Below are 14,306 nucleotides of genomic sequence, written 5' to 3' on the forward strand. Positions count from 1 at the left end.
GCCATTGAGTTTAGCATTTTAAGAAAAAAAGAGTATTAACTCACTAAGAATAGCTTATATACCTAGTGAAGTTTAGTCTGTCTTGGATTCTTTAAACAAAATTATATCCAGGATTTTAGATATCCTAATTACCACCCCAACCAAATAAATAGGATATATTCATATGTGTGGATTCTAGATAAAGGGTAAAATATTTTGTATAAATGTAAGACCCACTGATTGGACTGCTAATCTCTTTTCCTGGGTTTAGATAAGGAAGACTTCAATAAAGCTAACTACATGTTGAGTTCCACTGATTAAAAATGCAGTTCTAAAAATTCTGCTTTTGTGGCAAATGTTAAGACAAATAATAAATGTAAAGTACAATACTGTAAATACTGTACTGTTCAGGTTGAGAAGTGAAATGCTTGTAGTCAAACTATCAAAATTCTGACCTTTCAAAATAGGTTTGTAAAATCCTTTTCTTGAAGATTAGTACATGCTTTTGAACTCTTAAAATGCCAATGTCAATTAAAAGTCCTTAAGGTAAATCTTAAAAGTTATTCCTTCAACTATTTTTCAATTATTTGAAAATTATTTTTAATCTTTTTTTACTTGCAATTATTTTTCTTTTAACTATATAGTGAACACAGAACCAGTTTCTATATAAGTATCTAATGAACAGATTTAACATAAAACTAGGCAAATTAACTTTTATACAAAGTTTAAGTGTGGTTTGTCTACATTTTTTTATAATAATGAAAACCTTTTAGTTTCTTTTAATATTCAAAACAAACAACCTTCTGAGACTAGAAAGTTAGCAGAGATGATCAGATTTAAGCACTGCCCGACTTCTTCTAAAATGATGTACTCTCTTATCCTAGAAAAATACAAAAAGTCATGTTAAATCAATGAAAGCTCTGTACTACCACTACTGATCTAAGATTACGAACAACCATGTGTTATTTTAAGCTTTAACATAGTAAATGGGGAAAAGGAGATAATTTGGTAGAACTCTGCAACAATAAATGCACCAACTGGTTAGGCTCTATTAAATGATGAAATTAAAACAAAATCCCAGTAAACTCAGGAATATGAGTTATAATTAGCACCAGTTTAGACAATGATTTGGCAGGCCAATCAAAGACAGCTAGTGAATATTTTGTGTGATTCTTAAAAAATTTTCACTATAATTTATTTTGTGTGAGTGCATGCATGCATAGTTACCATGGCCCCATAAGTGGAGGTCAAAGGGTCAGTTTCTCTCCTACACTGTGTAGTTTCCAGGGTCATTAGGCTTGGTTGGTGGCAAATGCCTTTACTTACTGAACCATCTTGCCAGCCAAATAAAAAACATCCAACAAAACAACAACAAAATAATCCCAAGACCTGGGACAAAGCACCAGTACACAATTAAAAGAAAAAGAGAAAAAGGAAACTAACCCTTCCAAACAACAAGAAAACCAAACCCCTACTACTGTTTTTATTAAGTTACATCTGACAGAAACCATATTGAGAATGGTATTTCAATTTGAAGTTCTTATTTTTTATTAAAAAATCTAAATCTTGTATATTTAAGGCTTATCTTTAATCTGCAAAGATATTTCATTCCTTACAAAGTAAAGGTAAGAAAACTTAAAATGTTTTTTTCTCAAGAAGATTGATCCTAGGAACCTCTCACCCTCTCATATCTATTATGAAACCCTCTCATTTTATGAACTCTCATATCTATTATGAAAACCTAAGCGTTGCTCAAATCTCTTACATAAAATTAAGACCTTTCTGTATACTTTAGATTTTTCTCATTGTTCTACCTAATATGGAGCTTCTACTGCATTTCAAAAGTCTGTACATGTTCAATACAATTTAGCAGTTAAATTCAAGGGCACAGGAATCAGATATAGAAAACTGATGCGGAGAGAAATTATCTCCTTTATTCTGTTGCTTCCAGAGAGGTAATTATAGGAAAAAGAAGTTCTAAAAAGACAAAACTAGCTTAACCACTTTGTACAAAGTACATGTAAAGAATGACTTCTATGTGGCTAGAAGTGACTCATTTGGTAAAGTACCTGCTTTTCAATCATGAGGTCATGAGTTCCAATCCCTAGCACTCCCTAAATAAAAGGCTGGTAACTGAAGTGCATTATAAAATCATAGTCCTTAGGGGTAGAAGCAGACACAGGCAAATCTCTACAACAAATAGGTTAATCAGCCTAGCCAAATGGATGAGGCTCTAGATTCCGTCGAAGATCCTGTTTCAAAAAGTAAGGTGGCTAGTAATAAGATGCCACCTCTGACTGCCACACACATGCACATACATACAAGCATGTAGCCTGCCAGTAGGTGGGCCTAAAAATGTGGTCACAAAGGTACACATTTTTAGAGGTTAGTTAGGAAATTAAAATTATGGGGCTGAAGTTAAAACAAAGAATGGGATTTACCATGGAAACAAACTACATTCAATTTAAAAACAGCATTTAAATGCTATAGTAATAGGGTCTGTGGCTCCACAGATAATGCACTTGCTCTGTAATTAGGACAAGAGCTTGGGATCCTGAGAACTCCAGCATCTACTACAGGCCCCCATACACAGATGCTGACACAGATGTGAACATTTACACATGCACATACAGAGGTAACATACAACAGCAGGCCACTCTACTGATTTCTGACACCTAACTAAAGTGGCAAAATCTCTGGAGTTCAAAAGGAAATTTTCTCTCTCTAATATTAGGTAAAAACTCAATTTTGAATACTTTGTTTTCAAACAAGTCATTTAACACCTTTAGAACTTTCAGGCAAAGTGACTACTGCAGTTCTGTATTGCACTATGAAGAAAAAAAAGAACTCGATTTTAAATGAGTATCCTTTACTCATTATGTTACAAAAACAGCACTAACTTTTCACTGGCTGCTGAAGGCTAGAGGTTAGAAACTAATAGGCAATGGTTTTATTTCTGGAATGGCAAGACACTTTTAAATTTGATTTATGGTATACAATCAAGTAAATATACTAAAACCTATTGGATTATATACTTTAAACAACTGAGTTGTATGCTATCTCTATTACATACCTGTTATTAAAAATAATCTTCCCTTGAATGCAATTTTCTCTCCACTGAACTAACCCATTAATAGCCTTCATATTTAGAGACTCAAAAGTAAAGGGAACTTAAAGACTACGTGTTCTACTCATCCTGATTCTACATTTGTAAAATGGAGCTGGGAGTGCAGCCTTGCCAGTCCACACAGGGAGATGATGCAGGCAGCCCTGATGAGACTATTTATAGGCTAGGGTCAGAAGGGGAGGAGGTCCTCCCCTATCAGTAGACTAGGGAAGGAATAATGGAGGAGAAGGGGGAGAAAAGGGAGGGATGCTGGGACTGGGAGGATATGGAGGGGGCTACAGCCAGGATACAAAGTGAAAAAAATGTAGTAAATCAATAAATAATTATAAAAAAAGAAAAGTTCAGTAGTAAAGCATATGCTTATATCAAGTTCAAGTCCCGATTTCTACTACCCAAACAAAACCACACGAAGAAAGCAGGCAAAGCGTAGTCTTAAAAATGATCTGTCCAATGTGGACAGGAGATTAGAAACCAGATCTCTGCTAAATCCAAACCTTCTACTTTACCAACTCTGGACCAACTTCTATTTCTTCTCACTTGGCTATTTTCAACCTTCCCGGTTTTAAATGTATTAACCATGTAGTTTAGTCCAATGGCTATGAATTACATTCTGCTTTCATATTTCTCTATTACTGTGTGGTCAAGTTATTATTTTCTTATCTGCCAACTCTCAAACTCTTTATATTCTTTTTTCCATTTCTCTATGTTTATGTTTGTTCCCTATCTGTGTATAGACTGAGGTTATTATCTGGAGTCTGATTTCTCTCTACCTTTTTTCACTGAACCCAAAGATCACTGATATGGCATGACCTAACTACATAGCTTTATCAAGATCCTGTCTTTGCTTTCTGAGTACTGGGATTCTAGGAAGGATGCTAAACCCACCTGGCATTTATGTGATTCTGAGTTTAAATTCACACTTTCTCTGAAAGTGCTTTATTCTCAGCTCATGACTTGTTTACCTTCTGAGAAGTTTTCTTCCCTAAAGACAAGTTATTTACCCTAAGATTTACACCGAATCAAACACACTCAGCCGTCATAATGATTTACTAGTGGTTATAATAAACAATTCAATTAATCAGTATAAGAAAAATGATTGTTTAATGTTATTGCACATGCATGTTTTACTCTGCTAGTATTCTTACCTTGAAGTAGTCATCTTGAGTAACAAGAGAGTTTCTCAGTCTGTTCTCAGGGTTAAATAGACAAGAGACCACTGTCTGTATGCTTCGGTCAACAGATTTCTGAAACACAGAAGTTTTAAAGATGACAGCTTTTAGTCACTGCTAATGGCTTTTTCAAAGTATACTAAGCATATCCATTTACTTCTAAGAAATTCTTTCATAATATCAAACTCTTATGGTTTGTTGTTTTTTTTATATTTTATATATTACCCCTAAAGTAATGTTTTAGTATCTTAGAAAGAGAACACTCTGGTTTAAAAAGCTGACTTAAAACTATGGTATTTTCCTTGAAGCATTTATTTTTTTCTATTATAGAAAAAAATCAGGAGCTTTACTATTTCAAAATAGAAAGTATTCAAAATGAAACCTGTAAGTGTAATTGTACAGCAAGATATTTTTAATTGTTATATATATTTATATGTGAAGCTGGTTTGGTTTTTTTTTTTAAACAGGGTCTTATGTACCCTAGGCTTGCCTCAAACTTGCCTTTTGTGGGCCATTTCCAGAGGCTGGAGCAGCATCATGAACTGAGCATTCATTTGGCAAAACTTCGGCTCCTGGATCAACTTCGTTGCAGTGGTAGTTAACAGTTGTATAAGCCTATATTAAGATAATGAAAAAGTATAATTAATAGAAAATACCTAATATTCTAAGTCATATATTCTTCAAAATGCTAAGGTATTTCAGAAACTGTTTTAAACTGAAAGGCTAAAATTAAGCCTTACTTTAAAATGTTTTCGGTCAACACTATCAGAATCAGTAGGATTCTAAGAAAAGTAACTATAATATGTAGTAATGGAGTACGTGAGAATCTTCTGGTATATTTTAAAAATATCCAATCTTTATTAAAGTTAGCAAAAGCTAACATGTCTCTTTTTATTTTTGGATCTTCTCTGTGTAGTCCTGGCTCTCCTGGACTCACTTTGTAGGCCAGGCTGGCCACAAACTCACGGAGGTCCGCCTGCTTCTGCCTCCCAAGTGCTGGTGTGCACTACAGCACCCAGATCTTTTATTCCTTTTTATAAAGTAATGTTAATGGTAAAATATCTTTCTCCTATACATTTTCTCTAAGTAGCCAAGGCAGAGGCAAGTTCTTAGAAAAACAAATGCTAATTCTGAATCTAGTATTAAATACTTTCTTGAATTATGTATCATGCCAACAAGTAACCAAAATGCCTATCTGTGATTGGCATACAAAAATGTGAAAAACAAAAAAAGCAGTCTCTCTCTTATGTGAATACACAACTGAGGTAACAAGAAAGTAAAATATATAATATAAAAAGGCAATTAAAATAGTCATACATAATATGGCAAAAAAAACATATTAGAAAATACTCTAAGACTAAAAAGTATGCTCAGCTAATTCATTTTACCGGGGGTATAACATAACTCCTCTGCTCTCCAGCAGGCCACTGCGGTGGCATCTTAAGAAAAGGAAACAAAGATTATTTAAACATATTTTTACAAAGAGGTGATAAGACAATGTTAAGGTATTTATCGTGCAGACTCAAATTTCTTATTATAAAACAGAACCAAAGATAGGTTTATGCTTCTTGTATCTGTGCACTGTTTCTTCTATACATGAAACTCTCATTTTCTCAGTTAGAAGCTGGCATTCAGGAAAATTAAAAAAGACAGTGGTTCTTAGAAATTATTACTACAGCTGTAGTTATAGTTCATAAATATGGCCACATTAATTGGAAGAAATTTATGGAATTACTATTTCATTGCATCTAGCAAAATTAAACACTACCAGACAGACTCTAGTGCTCTATTAACTGAGCAACATTTTTACTTCAACCTGTCCTATAAAAATTTAGAACAATCAGCCTGGATTTTTCAGGTATTTGACAAAAGTGAAAGAATGCATGTTGATATAAGGACAGAAGATACTGAATCTCTGTAAACAGTCTGACTGAAAATTTTGTTGTCAAAATATTTTATCTCTAACACTGATGCCTGAATTATACCACACTATGTGGAAATTTATATAAAGACAGACCATAGTAATACTCCCACATTATTATTTTTGAGTCAGGGTTTCTCTGTATAGCCTTGACTGTCCTGGACTCACTTTGTAGACCAGGCTGGCCTCAAACTCACAGCAATCCACCTGCCTCTGCCTTCCTGAGTGCTGGGATTAAAGGCATGTTCCACCATGCCTGGCTCCTCAAGTTATTTTCTATTTTCTTAAATTATCTGATAATTCAAATCCTTCCCTTTAGGGCTCAGAGAACCTTAAGAAGAGGCAGAAAGACTCTAAGAAATAGAGGGGTGGAGGATACCATGAAAACAAGGCCTTCTAAAACAGTATGATCAAAGCTCATATAAACTCACAGGGATGAAGGCAGCAGGCACATGCCTGCACCTGGTCCTCTGCATGTATATTATAGTTTTCAGTTTAGTGTTATATTTATGAGATTTCTGAATATGTGAATGAATGAGTCTTTAATTTTTGTGTTCTTTTCCTTATGTTTATTTTGGTATATTCTGATGTATTAATTCTTGTTTTATCTTTTAATACCATATCATTTTCATTTATGTGGTGGTTTGAGTAAGAACAGCCCTTACAGGCTCACACATTTGAATGCACTATTTAAAAGGATTAGAAGGTGTGGCCTTGTTGGAAGTGTGTCATGGGGGTAGGCTTTTGAGGTTGTCAAAAGCCAGAGTCAAGCCCAGTGTCTCTCTCCTTCTCCTGCCTAAGGATCAAGATGTAAAACTCTAAGCTTCTTTTCCAGCACCACGTTTGCCTGCATGCTGCCATGCTGATAATGGACTAAACCTCTGAAAATGTAAGCATGCCCCAATTAAATGTTTTCTTTTTATAAGAATTGCTGTGGTCACGGTATCTCTTTGCAAGAACAACACTAAGACACTTTAGAAGCCTGTTTACAAGAGTGGATCTGAATGGGATGGAAGGTGGGAGGTGGGCTGGGGGGAGTAAAGGAAGAGAAAACCCTAATTGGGGGTATATTATATGTGAGGAAAAAAACTATTTTCAGTAAGGGGGGAAAATACCTGGTAATTATAAACAGGCAGCTGATATCCAGTGATGACCTGAACTGGTGAACTTGGATAAGGAGGATATGCCTTAGAATAAAGTTCACAGAAAGAAAATGGATTAATAAATTTGAGAAAATGACAAAGATTATCATTTACAATACAACACATAATTTTTCTTTTTCTATATAATTTTTCTTTTTCTAAATAATTGACTGGCTTTATGAAGAAAATATTCCTTGTCAAATGATAACCTACTGGACGGGAGAGAAGAAATGACAACATAAATGACTGCTTTCCAAGCCAATATCTACATCAGATCACAGTGCACACTGACTATAAGTATAGTTCTAGTAGAGGAGTTAAATTAACACATTTTCTGTTTCTTATAAAAGCACCTTTGCACAATATGTACTCACAGCAATAGCAACAGATAACCTACAGTGTTTATAATTTTTCTGTATTTAATTTCTAAAAGTTAAGGGAATTACAATGTGAAAATGGAGAAAGGATAAATCAATGTTTTCTGTACTTGTATTTATTAACTGAAAACAAGTAGCAGCATAAGTTCCTTGCATCAGTAATTACAGTAAATGTTAGATATAGGCAAGAAATTTCTTCTAAGAAATAAGTCTATATTCCACGCATGTAAACATATGTAAGGTTTTACTATTGTACTTTTCTAGCAAAAAGTATCTCAAATTGAAAACATACAATGTACCAAAAAATGCTATTTAGTATTAATAGACATAGTAAAGCATGAAAATTTAAGTATTAACCTAACTTAGACAAATTAAATGGAAGAAGCTTATGATTTATAGATAAAACCCTCAATTCTAGAACTAAAATAAACACAGGTGTCAACAACTTACATGACGAAGCATTTGGAAAGTACTGTAAGTAAAACACAAACAAACTGATAGACTCTGGGAAGAATCAACTAAGAGAACATACTAAGCTGTTTCCAAACATTTAAAGGACTTTTCAAATATAAAGACTTTTTTTTAACCAAAAAAGTTAAATTCTTCTGTATTTTTTTGTTTCTGAAATATTGACCTATGGGGAAAATGAGTATTTAATGTGGCCACCAAGGTTCTAAGGTTAAGGCTTATAAGTTACAGAGGCAGACTTCAGCTTAGCATCAGGAAAAAGCAACTAAGAATGAGAAAGTAACAAACTCCTTATACTTGGAAATATTCCAAAAAGGAACAGACTGTATTATCACTTAACAGCCAAACAGTGCATATAATTTTAGAGCTTGAGAAGACTATTAACAGATGTAAGAATAAGAATGCATGCAGTTTTTACCTGGACATACTGAGTTATAGGATTCATCATGGTTGGAGGCTGCATGTATGTCTCAGCATTTGGACTACTCCAAACACTCGGAAACTGTGGTGGAGGAGGAGGATTAAAAATCAAAGGACGTGGCTGCACATGATAAGTACCTTAAAAAAATAAAAAGAACAAAAGTTATATTGAGTTTTCTGAAAACCTAAGCAATTTCATGAACAAAAATTTCTGGTTTTACTCACATAAATTTTGTTTCCTGATTGCAGGGCCCAGCTTCAGCTTTTTACCATGGAAATTTATCTGTGACTAAAAAGAGTAACAAATGATTACTTAATCTTTTATTTCCAAGACTTATGCAAACACTACTGTAGTCACTACGTATCAAGTTGAACTCAGTAAAGCCATTTGTCCCATTTCTAACCCTCTCTCTAGTTGATTACGCTTGAGGCCTCTTAAGAAAGCAAGTTCTGAAAAGTTACATTAAGATTACATTCTGATTTTTAAACAGAAAATAAGCCTATTTTTCTCTGTATTTTATATAGAATTGTATAGTCAGGACTTATTCAAACCTAAAGCTAAAGAAGATTTTTCCGAAAGACTATTACTTACTTCTACTATCTTCTGCACATCCACGTCATTATAAAATGAGACAAATCCATAGCTAGAAAGGTAAATGAAATGTGAAATCATAACTACATAGTACAATGATTAGACCTGCTAACATTCTATGAAATAGCTGAAGTGGTGAAATTAAAGCTCAAAATGCTGTGATAGAGTAGAGACTATATACCACTGATGTTTTCTTAGTCTAGTATGTCAGAATGTGCTAATATTAATATTCATTAAAAAGATTATCTAGCTAAGTGTAGTGCCTCAAATGCCTGTAATCCCAATACCCAGGGAGGCAGTGGTAGGGTGATCTTTGAGAGTTCTAGGCCTACCTGGTCTACAAAGTGAGTACAGGACAGCCAAGGCTATACAGAGAAACTCTGTTTTGAAAAACCAAAGGAAAAAAATTATCTAAGGAGAAATAGCTAAAACTTAAGATACTGCAAAATGTGCCAATAATTACTTGATAAGAAATTTATGTGAAATAGAGAAAACATTGAAATAGAAGTACTAAGAAAAGGATGAAAAAACTAAAAAAAAACAAACAAACAAAACAAAACAAAAAACAAAAACCTTTGTCTATAGAGTAAATTATTGAGGGCAACAATTTCATTAATGTTAGAATGCCCTTTGTAATTCTTGTCTGTTATTTGCACATCTCTCTGGCCATGCTCGGTTCTATCAACAGTTGCCTGTATCAAGTATTATTACATACCCCTTCGACACACCAGTTCGATCAGTGATTATCTTCACTTCTTTTACTGAGCCATATCTGGCAAAGAAACTCCTGATTTCAGTTTCATCCATCTATGGAAAAGAATTGGACTTTGGGGGTAAAAATTAAGCATGGAAAACTTTTATTGTAAAAAGATCTTTGATTATGTGCAAGTCAATCTCTAATATTCCCAAACCATTCCACTTTGTTGAGTCTATTTTTAGTCTATATGAGTTAAAACCAAACCTGCATAGAATTTAAAACAGAAAACCCTCTTAGGCCTATACATCAACTCCCACTATCCACACACTTGAAAGATTTAACATAAATGTATTGAGCCTAGCTCTCCACTATGTTGCCCAGGCTCCTCTTGAGTTCCTGGGCTAAAGCACTCCCCCACCTCTTCCTACCCCAACACTACTTGGCCTCACAATGTATTTTAAAAGTATGAATAAAATATGAAAACAATACCCTAACATCAATTCCACCAACAAAAACAGTGTTTGGCATGATTTTGCCTTCTGGCAAAACATATCCTTGACTGGTGGTCGCTGAAGACGACTGGGTGCTGGCCTCCCTGGAGACAGCTGAATTTGGAGCCTCAGAAGCTGTGGTAGACTGTAATTTAGAAAACAGATAACTTTAAATACATATTTAAATATATATAAATGACAAATTATATAAATCATTTGTTTTAGTGTTACCCTAAATTAACTAACAATAAATACAGCTTAGTTTAGTTTCAAAATTTAAAGCAATTAGCAGAGAACTGGCACAGAAATTAAATAAAATGATGTACTTTCTTAAATATGCTTCTCAGTCATTTTTAAAAAACAAATGTGGTTTGAGTCAGAGTGGTACTCACAGACTTCATAGATTTGAATGTGTGAATGCTCTGACATCAGTTTAAAAGGTTAGGAGGTGTGGTCTTGTTGGAGAAAGGATGTCACTGGAGGTAGGTCTAGAGGCCAAGCCAGGCCCAAAGGCTGTCTCTCTTCCTCTGTCTCCCAAGTGTTGGGATTAAATGTATGTGTCACTATGCCCAGCTGCCAGTCAGTTTTTAAAAAAGTTAACTTTATAAAAATTTTAGGAATGAAATAAAAATTGTCAACTTTTTTTTTTTTACTTTTTTCTATCTACTTATGCCCATACCCGCTTTTCTGATCCTTGAGAACTAACTTATTCCTTTGAACAGTAAATTCCCTTTCTGATATTTCATGACAATGAAATGGCAGAGAGTAAATAAGTTAAAATTTTCCTTCTTTTAATGTCTGACAATTTAAATTTTTTTTCTAAATGGAACTTCTACATATGCTATATATCTGAGACTATTTAGAACCTGACTATATTTGCTTTCCTAATAGACAATCTATACATCTCTCTTCAATTTTTCATTCAAAAATAAACTCAGAAGGCCAGGCAGGCATGATTGCACAGACCTTTAATTCCAGCACTTGGAAGGTAGAGTCAAGTGGATCTCTGTGAGTTTGAGGCCAGTCTGGTCTAAAAAGCAAGTACAGGACAGCCAGAGCTACAAATAGAAACCCTGTCTCTAAAAACAAAAATAGTAAGAATAAAGCTCAAAATATAAAACAATGGTTCTGTAATTTTTAGAGGATTTCCTTTTCTTTTATGGATGAACTTAAGATACATTTTATTTGATAAATAATTTTTATTTCTGGTATATGTACAATATATGGAGGAAAATAAAGCATTAAATATTATAGGATGCCCGATTTGGGCTTAGACTACCTGATTAGGGTAATATAAAATTGGTCCCATCTTAATGTAGGAAAGAAGGCACACCGTACCATGGTCCTTATCCAGTAGGTGGCACTCAAAACTAACAAAGCAAAGTATTCCATTTTAATAAGCCCTGAACCACAGGCACAGTATCTACTGTAGTTATCCAAAACCCACACAACCAATAGATGCTTTGATTACCCTTTAAACACCACCAAAAGCCACTCTACAACCAAATCCTCCTAAGTCAATGTTTGATGTTCAAGGAACTATAACTTTTAAACTTATAGACAGGGTCTTACAAATTATACAGCTCTGGTTGGCCTGAAGTTTGCTCTGTAGACCAGGCTGGCCTCAAACTCACCGAGATTCACCAGCCTCTGCCTCCTGAGTACGATTATTTTTTTTTTAAAGACAGTGTCTTATGCTGCAAAGGTTGGCCTGAAGTTTTGAAGGCTGAAGCGATCCTCTTGCCATCTGGCCCCTACTGCCTTCCAAGCAGCTGAGATTTACACACAGGCACACACTACTGAGCTCTAGTGATTTTTACCCACCAATAGAATGTAACAGCATACTGAAAACAAATTGTATTAAATGTTAGAATACTAACAGTGAACTTTACTAACAGTGAACTTGGAGGCTATCATACACTAACTGTTAAATACAGTAGCATATTCCATTATATTTGAATATCTACATCTCAAAAATAGAAGCTGGGAATACTGTTATTAAAGGTCCCAGGATAACGTTTTTGAAATTTAATTAAATCACTATGCAAGCAAATATCCATAAATGTTACAAATACTGGCCAAGATAAGGGTCTGCAGTTCTCAGATTTCTGTTATTGAGAAAAACGGTCCACAAATAGTATAATACTGTGATTTTAATTGTTAGAAATATTTACAATTATTACAAATATTTATGTGAAATATTCCTTCCAACCTAATTTTAACACGTCCTAAGCTGTATAGATTTTCTTCCTTTAGCTCTAAAATGGAAAAAAAAAATGAACGAGTATGCAACATGTAACAGGCTTGCGACTTAATGGCTACCAACGTCTTCGGCACCATCTCTGGGGCGCCCAGGGCAGCCTGGGGCTGGGAGCCTCCTCAGCCAGCCTCCTGGGCGCCGCCGCGATCACCGAGGAATTGTTTCCCACCTCCCCCACCCCCCTCCCGCCCCTCCCCCAGCCCACGCACGCCAGACGCTGACCACGCACGGTGACGCAAGGCCGCCCCCCGCGCCCGGGCGCCACTCCAGGCGGGGCCCCGCCAATGGCGGCCGGGGAAGGTTCCAGCCTCCGGCCTCCGGCCTCCGGCCTCTCCGCTGACCCGCAGGCCCGCCGCCGCCCCCGGTGGCCCCGCCGCCCGGCTGAGGGGCCGCCCGGCGGAGGAGGCCGCGCCGGGCCCTGCCCGGAAGCCGCGGCGGGCGGCGGGCCTCGGGGTGTGCGGGGTGGACGGGCCGCGGCGGGCCTCGCCCAAGGCCTGGCTCTTGCCGGAGCCTCGGCCCGAGGGCGGGAAAGCCATGTCGCGCGACGCCCAGGCCGAGCACGTGGCCCGCCCCGGAGCAGCCCGAGGTCCCCCCGGGGCTGGCCCGCAGCCACCCGCCATCTCCCCGCCGCCCCGGGGTGCTCGTAGGCCGCAAAGTCAACAAGGCCTCGACTGCGACCTCCAGGCCGTCCCCCGGGGGGAGGCTGTCAGGCGGGGACCCCCTCCCCGGAAACGTGACAGAACCCCCTTTTGCCGCTCCCCCACTTCGCGCCCCCCGCGAGAAAGACCCGCTTCAACCTCCGCCCGAGGGGCTGCGGCCTCCGGCCTCCCTTGCACCACCGCCCGGGCCTGCCCTCGACTCACCATGATGGCGGCCGGAGGAGTCCGGGTGAGGAAGAGAGAAAAGGCCTCGCGTTGGAGCAGAAGCTGCGCGCGGTTGGCTACCGAGCGGCTGGGGTGGCGGCCTGGCCTCCAACGGGCGAAGGGCCGAGGCAGCGCTGGAAGGAGAGCCGAAGGCTGCGGAGAGGCGGGAGCGGTGGACCGGGCGAGGCGGGGGTCGCCGAGTCACTGAGGCGCGGCCGGCGCGCCCCCGGGGGTGACTGTGCGTGGCCGGGCGCGTGGCGGAGGCTCAGCCAATGGGCGGCGGCGCTCGGCCCTCGCAGGGGGGCCGGGGAACCCACGTCGCCCACCCGGGTGCGTGAGGGGTGCGCACGGGGCATGCGCGACGTACGGTGCCCCGCGCCCTGGTAGGCCGGATTCTTCCCCCCCCACACCCACACAGACGGACGGACAGACCCGCGTCACCCCAGAAACTTGTCGGAAGCCCCTTTGAACCGAGTTGCGGGCTGAGCTGGTGTCTGGAAAGCATTTGTTTAGCTTGTGAACTCAAAATGGGGTCTCGAATGCACAGGGTGGTGCCCGTCCTGGGAGCGCGGACACTGGGTTTAAAATGACCGAAACGCCCGTAGAAATGAGAAAATAACGAGTCTGGAAACGGGCATCGCCGCCCAGGCCTCTCGACGCCTTTCTGCCACTCTCAGGAGGATGCGCCGAGGCCGGCTGGGTGTTGGAGGGAACGCCTCCCAGGCCGGCCGGGACAGCCGTCAGGGCTTCTGTCTCTTTGTTTTTGTTTTGTTTTTTTCGTTCGTTTTTTTTTTTTTTTT

General features: G+C 38.4%; 1 protein-coding gene across 1 annotated transcript; it reads right to left on the minus strand.

The window, feature by feature from the left end:
• Positions 1-718: 718 nt before the first annotated feature.
• Dazl (deleted in azoospermia like) lies at positions 719-13,179 on the minus strand. Its single transcript, XM_021636245.2, has 11 exons — positions 12,853-13,179; positions 10,382-10,528; positions 9,911-10,002; positions 9,196-9,247; positions 8,829-8,892; positions 8,602-8,741; positions 7,312-7,383; positions 5,664-5,714; positions 4,777-4,890; positions 4,252-4,350; positions 719-859 (listed from the first exon to the last, which is right to left on the minus strand). Exons 1-11 carry the CDS (start codon positions 13,177-13,179, stop codon positions 797-799), a joined length of 1,221 nt encoding a protein of 406 aa, XP_021491920.2. The 3' UTR covers positions 719-796.
• Between the last annotated feature and the right edge of the window lie 1,127 nt (positions 13,180-14,306).

Source organism: Meriones unguiculatus, chromosome 16 (assembly GCF_030254825.1).
Source record: "Meriones unguiculatus strain TT.TT164.6M chromosome 16, Bangor_MerUng_6.1, whole genome shotgun sequence".
In the NCBI taxonomy this organism is placed as follows: Eukaryota; Metazoa; Chordata; class Mammalia; order Rodentia; family Muridae; genus Meriones; species Meriones unguiculatus.